The sequence below is a fragment of the Erpetoichthys calabaricus genome, chromosome 10 (genome assembly GCF_900747795.2).
Source record: "Erpetoichthys calabaricus chromosome 10, fErpCal1.3, whole genome shotgun sequence".
NCBI classification, from domain to species: Eukaryota; Metazoa; Chordata; class Cladistia; order Polypteriformes; family Polypteridae; genus Erpetoichthys; species Erpetoichthys calabaricus.
This window is the reverse complement of record NC_041403.2, coordinates 70747206-70771617: the sequence shown is the minus strand read 5'-3', so window position 1 is coordinate 70771617 and position 24412 is coordinate 70747206. Positions and strand designations below refer to the sequence as shown.

Here is a 24412-nt window from a genome sequence, read left to right as displayed (position 1 = left end):
CCAACCAGAAAGGTGACTCGCTGCAGAACCATCATGAAGGCCCACCAGTAATAGTGGGCAAGGTCTGAGATGAAGGCACACATCCCTGCTCCTGTTGCACACCATTCAACTCCTCTTAGCAGACCTGTAAAAGAATTCAGAACACGCAAAATATGAGCTCAGCTGGTTAAAGCGAGACAGGAGACATTATTAAAGTGAACACTATCTTTGCTTAGTTACATAGTAAGTCTGATCTATTAAACAGCCTAGCTGCAGTAATTGAAAAAATAATCTCTACACAACACAGGGTGGAAAACATGATAACTGTCAAATTTTTCCACATTTATAATAGGGAAAAGATAAGTCCTTTGTTTAGGTAAAAAAAATAATAAATCAAAAAGTATGGCACCAGTAAGGAGAGAGGTATATTTTCTGTGACACTTCAACTTAACTAATTTAAACACTAGATTCTAAAGTGCAGAATGAAAGGAGTATATATACTCTTATCAATACAGAATATTAACTTTATTGGCAGGCTGACTATCAGCTAAATACATTTTCCGGCTTCATTCCAGAAATTTCTTAGGCGTTTGGCCACCAACACTTTAAAAATATTTTAACAACATTCTTCTATAATTGGCAAAATATGTATAAATTTAGACATGATGTGGATGCATAGAAACCACTTGAGAAGTACTTTCCAAACCTTACACATTTCAAATAACTTTTTTCACTTGCAAAGTAAAATCTCTTACCCTTTCCTCAAATTACTAAAAGCCTGGAGTCTTTTAGTAATTGCAAACCCCCACTTTCAGGCTAATTAAAGTGGCTGAAGCTTGGAGGTTTAATTCCCAAGAGTTAGAGCTCAGTGCAAGAAAGGTAATTTGTCTGTCCCAGACAAAGAGATTAGGGAGCAGCCAGAGAGGCTACTTAATAAATGAGCATCAAATGTCCTCCACCGCGGACACAGACAGCACCAATTATGTCACCCTAAAGTTTTACATCATGTAAACAATGAAAGAATAAAATGCTTCATCTCCTCATTAGGAGAAATCTGCATTTTTGTGGAAAGATGTTTTCTATATTTATTTATTGATAATGATAATCGCACGTCAAACATTTATATAACAGCTGGTTTCTAAACATACTAGAGAGAAAGCATTTGAGAGAATTATTTTAGGTAGCACTTGACATTCAAAGAAAAGGCTCATACACAATAAAGCTTAAAATAAATAAATATTGTTCCATTACCATTTAACAATTCTGTATCAGCAATGATTAAAGTATTCTGCCCTATACTTATTGCACTTTGACATTAATAATTTACAGGTCTGCACTACATTATAACCTTAAGTTATAAATAAACAATGTGATTTTCCATATTTTCTGCACCACTAACAATGACATGTTTAAACAGCCTCATTTACAAAAAAAAAGGCATGATATGAAATGTGTCACAGCTTGCATGTTCATTTCCTACATAACTTTCCTACAGCCTTGACTCTTTCTACAGACAATTTGTGTCATAAAACTTTATATCCCTCTCATGAGGTGACTTTTTAATGGAATTCCCCTCATTCCAGGCTGAAAGACATTCTGTCAGCATTAAGTATATGGTACATGATACATCGGATTTATTAAACTCCAAACACCTTTTAGGTTTTTAAATTCTTTCATGACAGGAAAAGAATGTAATGGAAGAATGCAAGAATCAAGTAACAGGATTACCTTGTTTACTTGGTTTTAAAGCTGTTAATGTCAAATGCAGGAATGCTGAAACACATAACTAAAAAATTTTCACACAATGGTCCTGCAGCACAGGCAGCCCTACAGATATTATGTATTCTAAAGCATGTCTATGATTGCAGTTTAGAGGTAATCATTACTGGGTGTATTCAATTGAAAAGACATTAATAAGGCCCCATTGTAAATCTATAAAGAATTACCAAGTAATCTGTGCACATTTTGTTTCTGTGCAGTAACTCAGTTGCATGCCATAACTTCAGTAAATGATAAACTCAAATACACAATCAACAGTGATAGAAAAATCCATTTCCAATCTAAAATTAAAATTCACCCTAAGTCAATACAATTTGATATCCATGCTAGTATGGCTATAAAGAGTAAATAAAATAATGTTATTTACTGTATATATAATCAGTATGAAATATGACATGAATAAAATTATGTGGAAGATTCCTTACATCAGGTTTGCGTTCTGGTGCAGTCATACAGTATATATGTACGTCCTTTCACTTTTACTATTAGCTTTATCAAAGTTACAAATTAGTTTTAAAAGTTTCTGCATTAAACTTTCCTACCAAGGGACAGTAGGACTATTTTAGTTTTTATTCTGTTATAATTAGGTTCACTAGTGTATTTTATTTTTATTTTTTTTTTTTAAACTTTCCACCAAGTAAGCTTGTTGAACTACTAGTTTCCATAGTATGCATCTTACTTTAGAAATTATTTGTGTTTAGGCGGTGTATGAATACCTAAACATCAAAAGTAAATAATAGTAATTCTGCATACATGCTTAATTAAACATTATGCGAGTTTATCCAAACAACATCACTGAACCCTTTAACATGACCATTACCGTAATAAAAGGGATTCTAGAAATTAACCCTAAAAACCTAGGCAAGATGTACAAGTTTCTACTTGCATTCTGACACATTAAAACAAGCATTTACCTTCTGGTCTGGCAGGAGAGGGTTAGTCTGAAGTGAATTCAAATGGCCGTTAATGAGAGCTGTGGGCCTGTCATGTTCGCAGAACAAACTGCCATTGATGTAGTGAAACCTGTCTCCTGGGACCAGCCGATTCCGGCAGGTAGAACATGTGAAACACTGTCAAAAGAAAACAAATACACATCATAAGAGTCCCCAGAACACAAGCAGCTTGGCAAGATACCGCCACCAGAAACTACCAAAATGACTGCCTGTCTTACACCACGCTGTTTATTATTTTGTAAACTGACAAACTTGGTGGCTACATTTATGTACATATACTATAGTTCTAACTGATTTTTATTATTACTTACCACTAGTGCCTCTGCTAGCTTTATTCATGTATTAAAAAAAAAAAAAAAAGTCTGCTCCTCTTAATTTTAGCAAGAAAATTTGGTTCTCAAGTAAATATTTTACATTAGACATTTACCTTGAGATGGTAGACATTCCCTTGCGCCCTCATAACCAGTTCACTAGCTGGAATGGACTGTCCACATGCGCTGCAAGCTCCACTGTTTCCAAATAATCTTAATAAAAATAAAAAAAAAATCTTTAAAACAATGGAATATTTATATATAAAAAAAAAACCAATTTTACAGACATTCCAATATACTGCATTATTTCCTTCAAGCTGGGGAAAAAATACCAGGAATATACCTTATTAAATTCATAAGGGTACATAACCAAATAAAATCCATATCACAAATGAAACAGTCAAACTGCAGAGGGCTGGCAGGTTATATAAACAGTATATTCAAAGTTAGCCTCTGCTAAATTCTCCTACAAATCAGAGGTTTTACAGCAAGCAATAGCATTAGCTACAATACATGATTTGTACTGCATTTTTAAGACAATGCAGTTGATTGTTGTCTTGTACGATTAAATCACAGACAAATGCAGCCCTTCAATTTCAAATATTGCTTTTACTAAAAATACTATGCATGTCCCCTGTTCTGACATTGAAATTAAGTATTACCTTCAACATACATTTTGCATCCTAATCATAACCTGAAACATAAGTAATCAGGGAGAGTTAAGAGGATTTGATTGTACATCTAAGGAGACATCATGCTTTTAGCATTAGGACTCTTGCAAAACCTCCAGCAGAGCAGACTTTCCATTAGAAACACTCTGCTATCCAGGTTGATATATAATGTGCATGGGTTAACCTTTTCAATCATGGTGTCAACACTTTAGATTCGCCTCTGCTCATCTCTTTCATCCTAACCTTCTCTCTCCCTCTTGATAATGAAATGCTTGCTCCAACTTCCCTCTATCTGCTTCTGAGTCCACAATTTAGATTACTTCATCTCTGCTAGCAACAAACTGAATGAAATTTCGATTTGAGCAGAAAGTAATTTACTGGGATCTGGACCCATTTGTCATCATATCTCACTGGGTGTTTGCTCTATCACTGCAGTTTTCCTATGCAATCAAATAAGACCACAACATCTGACATGGGGGGGGGGGGGGCGCGCGAAGAAATAATGTAAAATACTAGTGTTATATCTATCTATATATATATATCTATATATATATATATATATATATACACACACATATACACACACACACAGCTTTTTGGCTAGAAAAGAGGATTATAATAATGTGCACAGTTACGGGTTTTAGAAAAGGCTTTGCGTCTTTTGCGTTTTTTGTTTTTTATGGAGGAAAAAGAAAGTCAGGCCAAATGAAGACACTAAAAATAAAACTGAAGGAAAACCTCAGGTCAAGTATCACACGCTACAATAATATATGCTTGTGTTTAAAACCATTGAAGAGCAATAATAATAATAATACAATTTTTCGAGAATGCGAGCACGTAAAAAAGCATAATCATTCCCCAGTCTAAATCCTCGGCACGTGCTTTTAAATTGGTTTGAATTTTCAGGTCCTGCTCTTTCGGAGGAGGCTTGTCATGTTCAAAGTACTAATTTGCTGTCGCCACTTTATTGAAAATAGCCTCTAAGTTGTTATTAAATGTATCGACGGAACGACACAGAGAGTAGTAAAACTGCCCCCTAAGATGGCTTTTAATAGGAAGCCTGAGAAACAAATTTTGCTGCGGCATCGATTTAAAGAATTCAATCAAAACTCCATTTCAAAACTAATTAGTTTGAGATCCGCGACACATCGACGCGTTGTTGCTGAATTAGAATGGCCGCGGAGAGGAAAAGCTGAGCTAATGCCTTGCTTTAGGGAACAAACTGATAGCGCTCACTGCCCGGCTCCCTTTAAAGCGGACAACACACGGAGCAGACATCCCGCAAAGGAAAATAATAATAAAAATAGAATAAAAAGGCCCCGTGTTCTCCGCGGCTCAACGTGCTCCGCTCTCCAGCCCGGTCTCGCCACTTACTACAGCTGGTTAACCCCTAAGGCACTGCACATCGTCATGGAAACGCAGCCCCCCCTCCCAAAAAATAAATAACTTGTGTAAATAAAGAAAGTCGCGCGGCACGGTAATGCATGTCAGCTAAAACCTTCAAAGCCTTTCAGTGTAATGCACAACCTATAAATCTGCGGAACAATAAGTAGGTTAATGCACTGTCGTCTGCTGCTAAAAAGGACGAATTGGTCCGCTCGCTGTTATTGTGAGACTTCTCCTAGGCAAACACAAGAAGTCTCCGTAAGAAGACTTGCGCATAAATGTACTTGAACCTCCAACCAAACTTAAAAAGAAAATCAAACTGGGCTCCGTTTGACAACCGTGGATGTTTATCTTCTGACTTGACAGTAGGCTGGTTTTTGAAATGAGAAGACGGTCACGCAGACAGGGCGGCGTGTCGCGCGCTCGCGCACACACGCACTCTGACGCCCAAGCCTGGACCTCTCCCTAAAATCGGACTTTTTCCGAGTACAGAGTATAAAGGACGGCGAATCCCATTCAGAGTCCCATCAAGCGTGTCTAATGAATGAGCCGGTCTTCTCAAGGTGCCGCGTGAATAATAAACTATGTTTGTGTCGCGGTGTCTAACTCGAAATGCGCGTTCACGTTTCTCAAGCGTGGCGAAAAGAGGCAGGCAGGAGGCCTGGACTGACGAGCGAATCAGGTTTAATTTATGTCCAAAAATTGCCTATAAAAACCCACTACATCGCCTCCTCTGATATACGTACAAAGGTCTCTCATTGTGTGCTTGTCGGGACAGAACTGTTACAGGACCCACTTGCGTAGAGAGATCACGGGGTCAGTAAAAAGGAGCGGAGGTTTGGACGGAGTTCAGCAACTTCCCATAATTCATTTTAGGGCTGTTTATAATTCTTGATTCTCTATGCAATTGCTGACGGAGTTTCAAAAATAGTCACGATGGGGATACTGAGAAAGTTTATTGACCTTAAGATTACTCATCATTTATAAAAAAAGCATGTTGGAGACCAACAGAGACCTGATGCATGGTCTTCTATAGGAGGCTGGCTATAACGCAGCTTAACATCAGCGATCTTGCATTAATAAATCTATCCTTCCAATACTTAAAGCCTCTCATACTTTAAACTTTTCCTTTTTTAGAATATGAATTCAAACCACAGACTACAAAAATTCAGTACTACATATACAAAGCTGTGGATCTAAAAATCTGGCCATTCAAGACTGCTAGCCATTGCGCAATTATAAAAGAATAAATGAAAACATCCAGAAATTGCTTACATGAAAGTGTGTACACCTAAAAAGTAAAGCCAAACAAACAATCAGATTCCTCTCACAACATCATCTTATATTCTTCTGATCTGCTTGTTAAACATTAGTTTAAAAAGGCAAACAAAAATAAAATGAAAGCCACAGCTGATACCTGTAACCTAGTTCTCTCAATATGCTTCTCTAAAACAGAAACCCAAGTGCCTTAATACCACTAGGAGATATTGATACTTAAAAGGAGGCTTTGCATAATGGCATGTATTGCATTAGATGGGAAAGAGAGAGAGAGAGAGAGAGGAGAGAGAGAGAGAGAGAGAGAGAGAAATCAGCCAAATTACGCTTGGTTAATTCAGAGTAACAGATCTGGCCCCAAGTGAATTGGAGGCCTTGAATTAATTCTGTTATGACAAATCAAGATAAACGTTTCCCCTAAATTGCATGCGATTTAATTAATTTTTGAGATCCTGGTTTTTCCTAGCTAATAGTTCACATGCTCCTGTGCTGTCATAGTGCTTGAGTGGGCAGACTTCAAAGTGATATTAAATAACCAACTATTAGATTTACCTAGCACGTACTATTGGAAAAGTGCCATTTAATTACCTAGCCTGTTCAATTAAAGGCACCGCATTCTGTGGATCTAGCAGCCAGCTTATTATTACTAGCAAAATTATATCCATTGCTCTGTGCCTCACACAGTCGACAAGCACATTTAAATTGAAGCTCAGCTGCCGTGAAAAATGGGTAAGCAGTAGCCAGACATTTACAGGAAAAGTTTGTATTTGTCTCAATGTTTCATTAGTAGCACAACATGTGCAACCTACTATACATAAACATCATTCAATATGTTAAAACAAAAATCACTAAAACAGTGTGCTCCCTCTTTTCCTACTTATTATACATTTTAAAACTTCATTTGTATGTTTAAACCCAGGTGCTTCAGAAGGAAATAAAGGCTAAAGTATGCTATACTGAACCTTAGCTTCACTTATTGATAATAAAGCTTAATAAAGAAATGCTAAGTTACTAAACTGTTTTATACAGTACTGGCAATCTAAAAATCCATTAAAAGGAAAATCCTGTGCCTTTAAAACATGTAGGCAATCCGTCCTTCTTAATAATCTTACAAAGCCCCCCCCCCCCCCCCCCCCCCCCAACAATCCCTCAAAAGCCAATTTTGTTAATTAAATGTTTTGTTTGCGATGCGACTCTCATTCATTTTGGACACGTCACTCGGAGTAGATCCGAGCCAGGGACCAGATCTCATTAGATAAAACCCATCAGGACTAAAAGAGGAGCCACTAATTAAAGCTTTTAATTGTGTGGACTTGCTGTCAGCCAGCTTTATCTAAGCTTAGATCTTCAGCTCTCAGTGTTGTTGTAGTTTCATTCTCCCACCAACTGTACTCTCATTACCAGAGGAAAGGTGTATCCACTTTTAACTAAATTTTAATTAGATTGTCTGGCCGCTCCTATTGTAGTGCCCTAATGACCAGATAATTTTGACAAGGTGTATATTTGTGTTTTTAATAATTTCAAGATCTTAGAAGCACATTCCTCCTGCACTCTTGGATACCACCTTTTCCATTACGTGGTCACCGGATAAGAATTTACCACATGGTACATACAAACTTACACCTGGACAAATGTTTTCTGCAGTATATGATCAGAATCCATGATATACACCACTACCACCATAGCAAGCCAAGAGAAAGCTGGCGATAATTATTAGTTTTTGGCTGACACTTTGTAACTTGTAAGGTCAGAATACACAACAATTGATTTTTTAAACACTCAATGCACGGACAGGTTAAGTAATTTGCTTAGGGTCACAAACCAGAGCTAACATTCAATCATTGAGAACAGAACACCCAACTTTTCAGAAAGAAACAGACCAATCAGTACTCTGATTAAAAAAAAAAGAAAGATCAATTTACTTCATATACAGCACAACTACCCCCAAACAGTCCAAATTTATAATCATTTCAGGATACCTGATCAAAAAGGCAGCAACTAAATAACTAGATTAATTTCTCTCTGAATATAGTAATTTGTAAGAATTTAGAAAAAGAAAACATTTAGCAGCATTTATAGATTAAAATAATGTGTCAATTTATTATATCACCATGCAGGTTAAAGTATTCTTGAAGGGAAACATTTACTAGCAAGTCCTCCCACCCCCCATGTGCTCAATTACAAGCAGCTTTTTCTAACAATGCAGTATCTTTCAGTTTTTTTTTTTTTTTTTTTTAACCTTTAAACTTTGTTCTTCCTCACTTAGGAAATGTATTATATAAATTTCTCAAAATGTTTGCTCATGTGCTCCTCATTCCATTTAGTTGATTGGAGCTGAACTTGAGTGAAAGTAGTAACATTATGGAAATAGCTAAATGTCCCCTCTTACTTCATTTTATACTAATGAGGTCAAAAAAGCATTGTGATCTGAAAATAGATTACTATAATTCTGTTCCATTACCATTCTAATAATTTTTTGGATGGTTTAATGACAATTGACACATCCTCCACATACACACAAGGTGTCACAATGAAAATATGCAGATATTAGAATTCAGCTTCTTTTCCAATTCCTTTCCAGTCTCCTAAACTGCATTATATAAACATGCAAAGCCTATCAATAACAAGCACATTCTTATGTATCGTTTCACTGTTGGTTTAAGATGAAAGAATTCTAATAAATTTATCCAAGCATTAAATGCAAGTAGTCTCCTTCTCTGGTTTACATAGACAACCTGCTAAAATGTCCTCAATAAAACTATCCAGTTTCAGGAAATTTCATATGTGGGGGAAAAAAATATACAAAATCATACACTACATGTTGTAATATCATTTAAAAATGTATGGAGTACATGCTTCCCATTACCTAAGATCATGTCTATAAACAGATTACTGCACATCAATTTACATTGTTCCTAATTAACTACTTGCACAATTCAAAAATAATTAAAAGAAACAAGAGGGTCACATTAGTTTGCCTGAATTTTTAACTGAATGTTTTCTTGAATATTAAATATTACCACACACATTTTTGTAGTTTAAATATTGTTCTTAAACAAGGGAGGGCAGAAGACCACATTTTACCAGTACCTTCTTAACAAAGAAGACAGGTGCACAGAGTTTAGCCTCTGAAAAAGTTTATAATGAGCAACACTGCTGCTTCTTTGTCTCAGTTAAACAATAATGCCTCCTTAGAACAACACTGGATAACATACTAATTACTTCTAAATCTACAGAGCTTAGAAATGGCCCTTTTGTTTTCCACAACGAAGCTAGTTTTATCAGCATGCATGTGACTTTTTTATGTAACAATTCTCACTAAATAAATAAAAATGTAATTAAAAGCAACCAAAAAAAAAATATCCAACGGTAGTCAAATATATTGGTTTGCTCTTAATACCAGCACAAGAAAATCACTCTTTTAGTAAAGAGGATAAACATTCATGATTCAGAGCTGATGCCAATTAAGATATTAGGTTTGGTTACTCTAAACTATAACTTTCATAAACTTCAACTGATAAAAATGTAACAGTTAAACTTTTTCCAATAAAAACAACTGTGCCAAATTTACACATGCTCAGCTCTCATTGTATAAACAGGTCTAGTCACAAACTCATCAGGGAGTTCAGATGCATTCCATTTTCATTCACATACCTGATATAGTCATTTCTGCAAAGTATCATGCCACTTTTGGTGTAGCATGATGTGCCGATCTCTCCCAGTTGAGCCTGGCAACAGGAACATTTCAGACACCGACTGTGCCAGTAGCTGTCCATGGCATAGAGAAGAAAACGATCTGCGATCTTGCCCCCACAACCAGCACATCTCTTCCAAGACATAGTTCCGGAACCAACCGGGGGTGGCTGGGAACTGCTACCTGGGTTTACCATGGTATCTGCACAGACTGGAAGATTTAAAGAAGACAACAAAAAAAATTTTATTAGACATTGGAGATATCAAAGAGGAACTGTAATCATGAAGTCATGCAATACTCATTTATTTGATTACACCAGAGTGGAAGAAAAAGAAAAGAAACAGACATTGAAAAAAAAAATTGTTCACACTTGAGACATTAACTTACAATGGCTAACTTGGAAAGACTGGCATAGCTTTGTCTTTTTTGCTTTTTACCATTTACTAAAAGGCACACCCAATGACACCCCTATGACAAAGTGGTTGGAAATTGAAAAAAGGGCATTTTAAACCTGACATGTCAGCTCCACAACTGTTTGCTAGAAAGCCAACAATGTCTAAATAAATAGGTGATGCATTAAGTCACTGATAAAGGGCATTCCATTTTGGGCGATCACCTGTCCAAAACAAAACATGTGCAAGGAAACTGCAAGAGATCTTTTTAAACACTTCCTGGCCAAAACACAGGTCTCGGTTGGCTTCCTATTTCTCAAGGAACTTGCCAAACCTGTTATGCTAACCAAAAGCAACCTTAACTATAAGGCTTTGATAGATGTTGACTGTTAATGTTAAAAGCTTTTCACTGCTCTATGATCTTTTATCCTTCATTTTCAGTTTTATTCCCCTGGCGTTTTATCAGTAAACCTACTGATTGCTTTAGGATTCGAGACGCTGGTATAAATAGATCCCACTGCTTTAAGAGGGTTGTTTAACCTGTTATACAAACACATTTAGACCACTTTTTTTTCTCTAATCTGTCCTTGATCGCTCATCTAAATGCTGCTGCTGCCGCTACCTCTCGGTTCCTCCAAGATGAATGCTGTTTACTGATAACACTCCGGGTGATAGAACAATTAAAGAAGCACTTGCTTTTGTTGGGGAGCCTAAATTGCCTTTAGATTGAACGGTTTTTTTTTTTCCTGCCATTGGTGCACCAGGCACAGTACATTCTTCAAAAATAAAAGACCTTTTACGGAAACAAAAAAGGTGAAGAATGAAGATGGGACTAAAGCGTTTCTTTTTATTATACCACCCTCTTCCCACACAGCAATGAGATAGCGCACGAAACATGTCAAATACTCAAGTAGCAGGGTTGATCCACACTTTGAAATAAACTCCCTTCCCGGAAACATGGAATTAAATTCGTAAAATACTCTCGAGCGTACGAAGAGTGTCAGCCCAGTATTGTACTTGAATCTGTGGACTTACCATAACGTGATTGCGTTATGATTAGTTGTCCCTGGTTTGTGCTTTATCGGCAAATAATTTATAATTCACATTACGCTTTGCTCCATGAAAAGTCTGAGTTTACAAAAAAACCTAATCTCCGAGATACTTCATCGTGTATTTACAGACTACTTTATATTTCAGCCCTCTAATGCATTTTAATTTTTAATCGTTTCCAATTTCTGCAGACTCACTTCAACGCGGTCTAGCCAAATCTCTGTTGAAAGGTAATTAGAAGGGAAAAGAAAATGAAACGTTATTACCGAGAAGAGCATCCAGTAACCCCATTAGCCGAAGCTCTTAAAGGACAGGCAATACCTTAGCGCTGATTAAATCTAAAAGAGGCGAATCAAAAGGGCTGACCAGAAAGCGAGTCCCTAGATAACTAAGATCGGGGCCTCGTCAAGTTTCGAGTTATTCTCATCTCTCTCTACCCCTCCCTCTCTCTCTCTCTCTCTCTCTCTCTCTCATTTTTTAACAAAGCCTTTTAACTTAAATGGGTTTGCCCTGGTAATTACACGGCTAAGCAATTTAGGTGCCGAGATGGAGTCAGTGAAATAGAAAACAGATCAGGCTGCTGGAGGCAAAACAGTCCCCATTTTACCAGTCGCCTGTGCCTTTTAAATTGAAATCAAGGAGAGCATGAGAAGTATTTACGAACTGAAACAACATGACGCGTTACTATTGGACATAACATCATCACATCAGCAGTTAGACATTCTAATAATTTACTATCGCGCCCCCCAAAAAAGTAGGTTATGAATCTTTCCGGTGTCATTTCATTATGTGCGGTGTACATTATACTAGCTAAGGTGTCAAGGTGTACACCGTGAGTTAAAACATCCAGACTGAAGACGCAGTTACGTAATCAATCGTTTAGCGAGATTAGTAAATTGCGGAGGAGTTATTGTATCTAATGAACATAATGACAGCATCACCAGCACACGCCACTACCTACCTGTTTTGCGTCGCTGAAAAGCAATGGTTGAAACCTTTTCTCTTGCACGAATGTTAAATGGGTAACCTTAGCGGAATGTAAAGAAAATCGCTGCCCAGATGCTGCTCTGCAAACCAAGCGTCAATGAGGAGAGGTAGAGGGTGATCAGTTTTTTACGCCTCCCGTTTTATTTATTGCACCGCCAGAGTTCAAGTGCTCCGGAGTGCTTCTTCCACTAAGAGCAGCGGTTCAATTTAGCGGGAGGCTAATGGAGTTTTCAGATTGTATTTCCAATGGCTCAGTCCCTTTCGCTGGATCTCAAAAGTGCAGAACAGACGTCCTTGGTTAAAGGCTTTCAGCCGCGGTGTGCGTTCGCTCAGCGTATCGAAATTTGGTCGCGCTGTTGGTCTTTTATTTATCTATACACAGTGACTTGCGCTTTAACGACATACGTAGACTCCTCTCCTTCGCAGTCCAGTCTCGCCTTCTGCGCTCGTCTCCTCTACATGTGTTTGTGACAGAACGAAAATCCCAAGTACACCTCTTCTGGGAGGATGACGTAAATACGCTCCCAGCCAATCCCCGTGTATCCCATTCAGAGGACTAATAAAAACCGCCCAATGAACTGCGGCCGAAAATGACTCGGACACGCCGGAGGAGGAAGAAAAATGCTGCTTATTACTGTATTACTTCCCAGATGCGAAGTGTCCGAGCACTTGAGCTGCGCGGCCACGCCATTCAAAGTCTCTGTCCCGCGTCTCTCCTGTAAACTTTTTCCTTTAATGAACCTGTCGTTGAGTTCTTATTTTTTATGAAATCCTTTCACTTTGTCGCACGCACGACCTTACATGTATGTGATAGATTTCACTATATTGTCTTGGGAGTTTAAATGATGCCCCCACACATACGGAGACAGACAAACTAGTACATTTACGTGTGTGAAATTCTGCGTCCCTAGAGAATTAACGCACCTACGTGCGTGTATTTCAGTAATGACACGTAGACCGTTATTTTATGAGCTTGAACACTGAAAACAGCCGCTAAATCTGGCTTGTGATTTGTTTATGAAAGAGAGTGGGAACACGAAGAGATTTCGTTTTGGTTATCCTATTTTCGAAATAACATTAATGACAATGTGAAATCGACAGTCTCAAATACTGTACTCGGACACAGCGGCTTATTGAGGGATCTCAGTGTCGCTTTCGTTTAAGGATTTCTTTGCAGACCCGGCACAGCTGTTTGAGAACTAGAAGCTTGCGGAAACTCCAAGTCTGACTCACAACCCTCCAGTTGTTTCGCACCAGCGCCGCCTCCTGGCCACTCTGCCGATGTTCGCTGCACAATTCGGAAAGCGCGGGTGAGTGCTTCGCATTACTTTGGTTTAATAAAATAGTAGTCGTTGCGAAAATAACAGCATATCATTACAATTATTATTATAGACAATTGATCCAGGCCCCGCGACCAATAAATCGGATTAAGCAGGTTTATCATTTAGACACTTTTTTTTAGAAAATGCCATGCTACTAACGTATTTCTCGATAATTGACTTTATTTATGGCAAATAAAACAAAAGCGATGCACATCATGTATCGCTGATAATGTCTGTTAACATTTGCTACCTAATTATCTGTTGCAAATTTATGAATCCAGAATGTGCTCATTATGCAGCTCTAAAACTATATATTTAAATATCACGTCTGATTAACCAGTCAGTGTCATTTAGAATACAATTCTAGATTAAAGACCTGTATTGTTAAAGTAGACTTAAGTTAAAATTTAAAAAATTGGATTTCACGAATCTTCACTTTGGAGCTTGAAACGTGAGTAACGTTTAGAAAGTATCAATACACATTTGTTTAAATGTGGAGGGTGCACAAAATACATCTCGCTGCGGAAGCACCTTTTTGGCACCCAGTATACTTTACTCCCGATGTTGCGACAGAGATTGATAAAATGATACGTATACAGATAGAGATATGTGGATTGCTAAATTCATGCAATTCCGCTAGGCTTAGAATGTAGTTGCAAAGTGTTTGTTTTACGTTTGTAGTCATAGTAAAGAACACTTCTGATTTTCGGGAAGATTTTCTGGACAGAAACATACTGTGTATATATGAGTGAAAAATTATTATATTCAAAGCTTTGTGACCAAGTAATGTTAAACGTCTGCACAAAGTGTATACATTCTTTGATCTATCTATCTATCTATCTATCTATCTATCTATCTATCTATCTATCTATCTATCTATCTATCTATCTATCTATCATAGAAATTTCTTAATATTCTCATAGAGAAAAGCCAAGCAAAATGACACCTTTTATTGGCTAACTAAAAAGATTACAATATGCAAGCTTTCGAGGCAACTCAGGCCCCTTCTTCAGGCAAGATATTCTCATAAATGTTAATATTTTTTGAGAAGTACAGGATTAATTTAAATGCCTTTACTTGTGGTATGGGCAATTCTATAATTTAGCTGACAGTTGCAATGCACATACTAAATGTTAAATAATCTCCTTTTCTTTATACAATACATTTTTTCTTTTTTACCAATACAGCATTGAATTAAATAAACTATACTCCAGCATGTACTGTGCAAAATAACGATGTCATAAAGGTTAATGATGGCAGCGACATCCAATCTCATGTCTGCTCTCCTTGTGTAGTATATTAGATATTAGTTTTAGGAAATGGTGAAATTATTTTCCATCTGTACTATCTTCTTTGTTTTATGTCAGTATTTTGGGGATTTACAAGATAAATGTAAATAAAAGATAAAACAGCTGTCAGATTCTGTGTTCTCAGTTTAGTTCAATATCAAACTGAGAAACAAAAACACCCTTACCTCAAGAACAGAGAAAAATGTTCTGCGTGACAAAACTTTATTATTATTATTATTCACACAGTATTGGTCATGGGGGCTACAGCCAATGGAATCTGTCCACAAATGCCATATTACATTATTATTTATGTATAAATCAAGCAGTTATCAATTTACTATAGGGGCATAAATGTTAAGGTCTCTGCATTTTGAAAGATGTATCATGCTTGTTGTATATACTTCTAAAAAATGGCTTACTATAAACTATATTACAGGAGTAAATAATAGTTATATACAAAGCCATTAGAGTCTTTAGATGACATAGAAATACTGAAAATATGTGAAATTGCAGAAGCGGTTAAAAGCACATCAAAGAATTACAAATACTACCCTGAAGCATGTGCTTGGTTAGCCTGCAGTGGAAAGCATACCTGACAAGTCATTCAGCAATTTCTTGTATTATATTTTAGGTAATGTTAATTTTAATACAATCTCTGCCATAAACATTGCCTTTACAAGCATCACCTAATTCATAAATAATGCGTGAATGGCTCATCTCATGTAGTGCATAAATTAGTAAATTACTGAAATGAGTTCAAAAATGTCAGAATGGATGAAAACTTTTAGTTAGTATAATACATATGGTATGTGAGAAGGAAAAATTTACCAAACAGTCAAAACTGCTTCATAGCAAAATTGTAATAAATAAGTGAAACAGCAAATATACCCTTTGTGTTCTTTTTATAGTGCTGAATAATTGTCCTTGTTATCAACTGGCAGATTATTAACGCTTTACCAAGTAGCCACTTACAGTATGTGTGAAAACCGAATTTCATTAATCGTTGTTGTTTATGCGGTGTTAGATTCCTAAAATACAATCTCTTGTTCATTTATTTAAAGAAGTTCCAATAGAAATATCTCGCTATGGGTTTTTTTGCATGAAATTGTAGCATCGTTTACACTTAAGTCCCCAGAGGAAGGATCACAGAAAGCTCAAGTCTTGCTGCTGGAAAATAGTCAATCTCACCTGTAAATCAACAGCTTATTACAATGTTAGCCATTATGTGCATTTTAATGTAATTTCGTTACTATTAAACATGACATTAAGTAGCATAACATTTACTTACTAAATGAAATTTTTACTAACTCATCATTAGTATTCGGCATGCTCAAAAGCTCTTTTGAGATCCAAACCTCTAGTTTTAACCAACAGTGCTACAGTATTACCTTCCATGAAAAGGCAGATATGCTAGAAAATGTGGCTATGTGAGAGATCTCTTCTAGGTTATTTTTGTGTCAGTAATGGATATGCTTTCTTTTAATTTATTTAAAGGAAACTTGTTGATAAGAATTTATATTGATTTCACATTCATAAAATACAGCACTACATTTTAATTTACTTTGCGTTTTTTTTTCCTGTTTTTAAATTATTTGGAAAATCAATTCATGTGTTTCTAGATCAGCAGTAAATTCCTCAGTTATTAGTATATCAGTGATCCTATCATTTCAGTCAAGCAGTGAATTATTAACTATAAGTCATTGCAAAGAAGGCTGATATGACACCCTGGTGGCAACACAGTTATTTCTATTTGGGTTTTTAAAATTTATAGCAAGAGGGGTTTGATTTATTACATGCCGACTATCATTTCTATATGTAAGTAAGCCCTGTCAGTGATTCAGATTATATCGCATACTTCATCTCAAATAGGTGCTCATATTTTATTTTTCCAAAACAACACTTACCAATTGGAAAGTGAAAACTATCATTTCAGACCTTGATTTGTTCAACTTTCAATGCTTTTTATTAATGAAAGCTACAATCAGCTAAGTATTTTAAAAACAAGTTTTAGGCCAAACTAAAAGCTTATTTATTCCTTGCAGGTGACAAAATCTTATATTAACATATACTTCCTTTATGTGAAATTTATTTTTCTCTCTTTCAATTGCAGCATTAAGCAATAAAAAATATACATAGACAAATATATTTATTTTTAAGCAGGATATATACTGTACTTCATGGATCTAAACTGGGAAAGATGTACTTCCTTTGAAATGTAGCTTTTACTGTACAGTGTGCCTTGTTTTCATTTAGGAAGGTTTTCAGCATATGAGATTTCACATACAGTATGCCGTTATTAACTGTTTAAAATGGTATACATGTATCTTTACAAATAATATTTAAATTTTTCTAATGCTCCCATGTGTGATATATTTATTCTTTTGGACCTCATGAAGAAGTTTGGCTTGTCTTTCAATATAAATTGATCTTATTCTTATGCCGTGGTATAGTTAATTTCATAGGTAAAGGTAAACATAACAGTTTTGTTCAAAGTACTAAACACTTGCCCATCCTCTAGGTGTTCTGTCCTTCTGCACTTTTATTGAAATTGAGAAAATCTATGCAAACAAAATTACCAAAACATTTTATGAGTATAGTATTAAAAAATCAATTTTATGGGTTTGCAAATATGCAATTTAGAATGTGTCTTGTTTCCTTTATGTTTATTTTTGGTCCGTTGCTCTCTCGTATTTGTAAAATCAATGTGCAACTCAAAATCAAAGCAGCACAGGAAGCAAAGCAAGCCCAAAGGCTGTTTTAACACCAAAATACTTCTTAAAAGTGAACTTATCCAGAAAAAATGCTAGTCCATTCCAGCTTATTATTAATTTCTACCTCTAGGTTTATTGAAAATAAATCCTGATTTTAAACACGTTCATATTTCAGATAGTAATGGTTTAATTGTCTTAGTTCCTTGCAGATTGCAGCATTTTCTAATTTCCCTTAAGCAAAGTCTTTTTTTTTTTATTCCACCCAGATTTCAATTTCATTCTGTCCGCAAACCCCTCATTCCTCACTAACTTCCTCCCACCCCTAAAATGAATAATGTGAATAATGCTGTTTTCATGAAGGAATAATTAATTTATCTCAACTATTAAAACAGAAAGAATTATGAAATGACTTTGAATGGGTGCCTCAAAGGAGCAGCTTTGTTTGTTCTTTCCAGCCTTTTAATGAGCTTTTGTAAATGGCCAAGAAAAATTACTTTTTTGCAATATGATAGAGGCAAATACTGATGGGGCTATGAAGAATCCCAGTGGAAATAATGGTTTTTGTGCCTTTTCTCTGCTAAGATGATGTCCTAAACCAGTTCCGGAATTGTTAGATGCTGACAGTGGGCTATGTTGTAAAATACAAAATTTGCTTGGTAAAGAAATTAAAAAAACTTTAGAAAGCTGTTCTTTAATAATGACATCTTTTAATTTTCCTGTTCAAATAATGGAATATATTTTGATGTTTTGTTTTTGTTACATCAACAGTGTATTCATTTTCACTTTAAACTGTAAGAATATATTTACAATAACTGTAATATTTAGTTAAATTGAATATTGACACTTTAACCAGTTATGATGCAATCCAGAAACATGAAATGATTTCTACAGGTATGAAGTTCTAATCAGCTTCAGCATTTTATAATGGCATATGTTGAGAACAAATACAACTTTTTCCAAAGAAGATTTCATAATTTGAACAATTTCATTGATATTAACAACAAAATCAGAGGTATAGTACAGTACTGTGAGTCAGTTGGGTTGATGTTATATCGTCCTTATAGAGGGAAATAGCCTGGCTGCAGACATAGATAACTGTGAAAATGGCTTTGAAGAATCAGAAAAAGGTGTTAATTAAAGCTAATATGAGTTTCTGATTATAACCCATTAATGTACCTTAAATATAGTCCACCTTGGCAGAACATGATGGTGTGATCATGCTTTTTGCACGATGGTAATGTGGTTAGAAATGTAGACATTTTGTATTTTTAAACCAATATGTTAATTATTATAAAATATAATATTAAAATGAAAAATATATATATGAAACAAGTGAAATTATTTGATGTTTGAATGACCACATTGAAGAACATTACCTAATTAGAAATATATGTAGGATTTTTCTTATCTACAACATTTTCGTAAAACCCAAAACAAACAGATTATTCCTCATTTTAATATGTAAACAGTTGGTTCTGTATTAGAAATGCACAAAGTTTGTGCAACTCAATGACTGTGGCAAGTTTCTTATTGTCTTATCCTGCATATGCAGTCAAAAACATTCTTAATAGTAATGGGCAAGCTACAGCAATGAATTCTAAACAGTTTTGTTGTAGAATGTAAACCAGCGTTCACCACAAGGGTTTTCAATGATAGATATCTCTTTCCAGTTAAGTGGACCTTTTAAAATAAAAGTTTTAAAAAAGTTTCTTTGTTTGCTGTACTTTTATGTGATGTCGAACAACTGCAAGAAGGCTAGCTGGTAATTTGCAGCATATAGTGACAGAGAAATATTAGTATTAGTTTGAAGTAACTGTGAAACTGAAAATAAAAAGGCATCATATTTGATTCGAAGATTGGACACTGAAGAAATAGAAGAAAATGGTGAAATGAAAGAGTGAGTACAGACAAATGTGTAAAGGACTGATAAAGGTTAATATAATATGCTCAATTATTAGCTTAAACTATGCTTATTTTTGAAAATTATAATTCAACAAGAGTTAGGTATGACATATACATGTATCAAAGGTGTTTTTTTTTTATTTCACACTGGTGCTCACTAAATTTGCTATAGTAAATTGTGGTCATGGAATCAAACAGCAATATACCATACCCCTGGATGAGAAACACTACTTGACTGGTAACCCTGTTTAATATCTGTCAGAGTGAAGGATTAAGACCACCACATGGCTTTATGTAAATGTCACACTCCATCCTACAGAGGGTTTTCTTCTATATTTTCACTCCAAAGAAGCCAGTTTGAAGCTAAATCCTCTTTCTATATAAAATGCAGTGATGCAAAAAATACTAATCTTTCAGAAAAATAAATAAACATCCTCCTGTAGCACCTATTTAAATTGCACACTGACTGGATGAAAGTGAAGTAAAAAATGCACTTAATGCACAGCATGAAAAATATCAACATTAGATAATCCATTCTTCTTGTCAAAATGTACACTGACTGTTCTTTGTAGTTCTGACCTGTCAGTTTTCATTGCACTTGTTCATAGGAGGGTATGTAGGCCGTCCTCCCTGTAACATTACAACTGAGGCAGAGCTCTAGCTATAAAAGTTCAATGAAACTTTTTGTTTGTCGATGTTCAACACATGCAATAATCTGGGAGGAATTACATACTTGTCTGTGTGTGACTGACTAAACAGTGTACCTATTCTTGCTGTTTTAAGGAGTGGCTGACTATTTGCTGGTATTAGTAAGCAGTCCATAATACTTCTGCTTCTCATTTTCAGGTTAAGTGTTTTTAATCCTCATGGCAAAGTTTTTTTGCAAGTTAGTTCTTACACATTCCATGTAGTGAAAGGTCAGTAAATACTGTTGTGTCTCTCAACACATATGGTGTTTTAAGAGCAGTCATGTACACACAAAACAAGGCAGTACAGTACAGGAGCTGGTTATTCTAGAAGTTTATCATAGCTGCTTCTCAGAACTAATACTACTGTATCTACAGCCATTTAACAGTAGATTGTGAAAAGACATTTCACTCTGCATTTTTGTTCCATTATTGCTGAATTCTGACATTTGCTTATTTAATCTCCAGCATTAGCATCAACTGCTCTGCTTATAACTATATATGAAAATTGTTACTTTTTATTGGTATGGTAAATACACAACATAAACTGGAAAGGAAAGTTTTTTTTTAATGAGACCACTTTCAGGAGTTAACACTCAGTGGTGAACACCTAATTATAGCCTTAATACAGCCTCTTCTTTACTGCATTCTGACATACAGAGTGACTAATTTCAAATCTAATAATTTTCTAATTATTACATATTTCATTAAGGACACAAATACAGATGTAAAATGAATGCATCTCAAGCCACAGCTCCTGCATATTGAGAATCTCCAGAAATACCAATCAACCTACTGCAAAGTTAGGCTTTCCCAAGACTGTATATAAAATGTCTTTCAGTAGCTCAGCCATACAATAACCGGCCTCCAGTGCTTCATGCAGCATACTGTATAATGTGCTAACATCTAGAGTAGAATGCCCAGAGGGGGCTGGGTGGTCTCGCAGCCTGGAACCCCTGCACATTTTATTTTTTATCTCCAGCCGTCTGGAGTTTTTTTTTTTGTTTGTTTTTTCTGTCCTCCCTGGCCATCGGACCTTACTCTTACTCTATGTTAAATAGTATTGTCTTATTCTAATTCTTACTTTATCTTTTAGTTCTCTTTTCTTCATTATGCAAAGCACTTTGAGCTACATTATTTGTATGAAAATGTGCTATATAAATAAATGTTGTTGTTGTTGTTGTTGTAGAGTGGTGTGCATTCTTCAGGGTGGCTTTCCAAACTTTAAATATAATTGCATTCAAAATAACCAATGAAGAGTTGGGGACTTAACCCAATGATCAAGCGGGATCCCTTTGTTATCTTCAGTCAAAGGCTCCCCACCAACACCACTGCCCTTCTGATTAGAGATTATTAAATGCATTCACACTTAACAGTGTAGGTAAGCATATTGGGTGCTGGTAACCTTGGAGTGAGGCTGGATGGATTCCTCTGGATATTCACACAGAAAGTCAAACAGAACGAGAGAATTAAAATGTAAAGAAAACAGGTTAAAGTCAATCCGTTTTTTGCCTATAATAATGTCATAATTCTTTTTTTCTTACATCAAACAAACATATAGTATTTTGGAGTTCAGTCAGGAGCCCTGCAGTTTGAAGCCATGACTATACAGTATATGTCAACCTTTTCAGCCTATTTCAGTCCAATACAGGATGGCGGCTTCATTCCAGCTACTTTCAATCAATGGATGCTGTTTCCAATCGACGCCTTATATATATATATAACTAAAACAGACTAAAGAGTATGAAATAACTTTTAAAACCAGGCATAATGGTTATATTTCTTTTCAATAATCAATTGACCTCTTTTATTATTCTGGGCTGTATGTTTCTCTTCAAGGATGCCAGGAGAAGCCACAAAGACAGTGTTCTAGTCTTGATAAATCATGCTTTTCCCTCGCCTGTACATTTCTTATATTTTCTTGTGAACTTCTGTCCAGAAGTTGTGGTCCCCTTGTGTCTCCTACACTTGTAGGTTGGGCCAGCTACCCTGTATTTCCAGTCGCCCTTCTTGTGGAGGGATCTTTCATAATGCATCTTTGTTCATTATTTCCCAGAACGTGTCAAACAGTGAAGTTATACACCAATCAGCCACAACATTAAAACCACTGACAGATGAAGTGAATAACATTGATTATCCTGTTACAGTAGCACCTGTCAATGGATGGGATATATTAGGCAGCAAGTGAACAGTTGGTTTTTGAATGTAATGTTTTTGAAGCACTAAATTAGGCAAGTGTAAGAATTTGAGCTACAACGACAAAAGCTAAATTGTGATGGCTAGGCGACTGGGTCAGAGCATTTCTAAAAAGGTTTTATGGGTGTGTTCGTGATGTGCAGTGTTTAGTAACTATCAAAAGTGGTCTGAGGAAGGACAACTGGTGAACCAGCGACAGGGTCATGGGTACTCAAGGCTCAGTGGTGTACAAGGCAGAGTGAAGGCTGGCCCATCTGCTCTTAACACATAGAAGAGCTTCTGTAGCACAAATTGCTGAAAAACATAACGCTAGCCATTAAAGAAATGTATCAGAACACACAGTGCATCATAGATTGCTGTGTATGGGGCTGCATTGTCATAAACCGGGCAGATTGTCAATGCTGATCCTTGTCCATTGCCAAAAGTGCTTACAATGGGAATGTGAGTGTCAGAACTGGACCATGGACCAATGGAACATGGTGGCCTGGTCTGATGAATTATGTTTTTTTTTAGATCATGTGGAAAGACGGATGCAGATGAATGTGTGTTGTTTACTTGGGGAAGAGATGGCAGCAGGATGCACTATGGGAAGAAGGCAAGCCAGCAGAGGCAGTGTGATGGTCTGGGCAATGTTCTGCTGGGAAACACTGAGTTCTGGCATTTATGTAGATGTTACTTTCACATGTACCACTTACTGTATTGTTGCAAACCATGTACACCCCTTCATGCAAACAGTATTCACTTAACGGCAGTGGTCTCTTTCAGCAGCATAATGCACCCTGAAACATTGCAAACATTGTTCAGGAATGGTTTGAGGAACATTACAGATAGTTCAAGGTGTGACCTCCAAATTCCACAGATCTCATTCCGATCAAGTATCTGTGGGATGTGATGGAAAAACAAATCTAATCTACATAGGCAGCAACTCACAACTTACAGGAATTAAAGGATGTGCTGCTAATATCTTGGTGCCAGATACCATAGGAAACCTCGACTGGTCAGAGGTGTTTGGGCAGCATCAGGGGGACCTACACAATACCAGGTGGGTGGTTGTACTGTTATGGTTGATCAGTGTATATTAATACAATATAAATTATTAGTTTATATAGTATATATGCATGTGTTGTGTGTATAATATCATTTTAATGTGTATTATTTGTTCTAGTCTGATTTAACTTTGAAATGGAAGCACCATAACAGGCCAGGAAAGAAAGTAACATTCTCAAACTCACTAAATCCAGTTTTGGGCCTTGTGGAAGCAAAGCCTTTTCCTGCAGCATCAGACATTAGGTTGCAACCTACCTCGAATAAAGAGTCAGTCCATCTATTGCACACAACCTTACAATTTAGAGACACCAACTATCTTAACAGACAAGTATTTGTCTATGGGATGTGGGGGGGAATATTGGAGTACATGAAGAAAAACATATGCAGACATAGTGAAAATATGTCTGCTCAATACAGGGGAACAAAAACTTTATTTTACCAAATAGACAGAGCTAATGAGCACAGTTTAAACTAAAAAACATTTTATCAAGAAGAAAATGCATTGCTTATATTTATTAACAAAACAGGCTATTAATGATCATCAATTGACAGTTAACAGAATGACTGCCTTTTAATATGGTATTATTACCAACAATAGTGTGTACAGTACTTATTTTCCATGTTATAGCATACCATACCTTTAGTAGTTATATATCACCAACTACCACTTCAGCCAGTGCCTGTTTGAAAAGTAGCCATTGCTATAGTTTTATTTCATTTCAGCTTTCAAAGACAAGCTTGTTTTTAATATGATGTTATTGATTTGTTTGATCAATCTCATG

At 36.1% G+C, this 24412-nt stretch overlaps 1 protein-coding gene across 2 annotated transcripts in view; it reads right to left on the bottom strand.

Moving 5' to 3' along the window:
* The window catches only part of LOC114659138 (LIM domain transcription factor LMO4.2), a 13651-nt gene extending 693 nt beyond the window's left edge, over positions 1–12958 (bottom strand). The window contains exons 1-5 of one of the 2 annotated variants that reach the window (XM_028811403.2): positions 12452–12958; positions 10009–10258; positions 3139–3235; positions 2673–2828; positions 1–124 (exon numbers count right to left, since the gene is read on the bottom strand). The exon at positions 1–124 is cut by the window's left edge and continues 693 nt beyond it. In XM_028811403.2, the coding sequence (XP_028667236.1) occupies positions 116–124; positions 2673–2828; positions 3139–3235; positions 10009–10244 (498 nt within the window). In that variant the 5' untranslated portion in view covers positions 10245–10258; positions 12452–12958 and the 3' untranslated portion in view covers positions 1–115. Of the gene's footprint in view, positions 125–2672; positions 2829–3138; positions 3236–10008; positions 10259–11475; positions 11501–12451 lie in introns of those variants that run through there. The other variant, XM_028811404.2, reaches the window with a different exon arrangement.
* Between the last annotated feature and the right edge of the window lie 11454 nt (positions 12959–24412).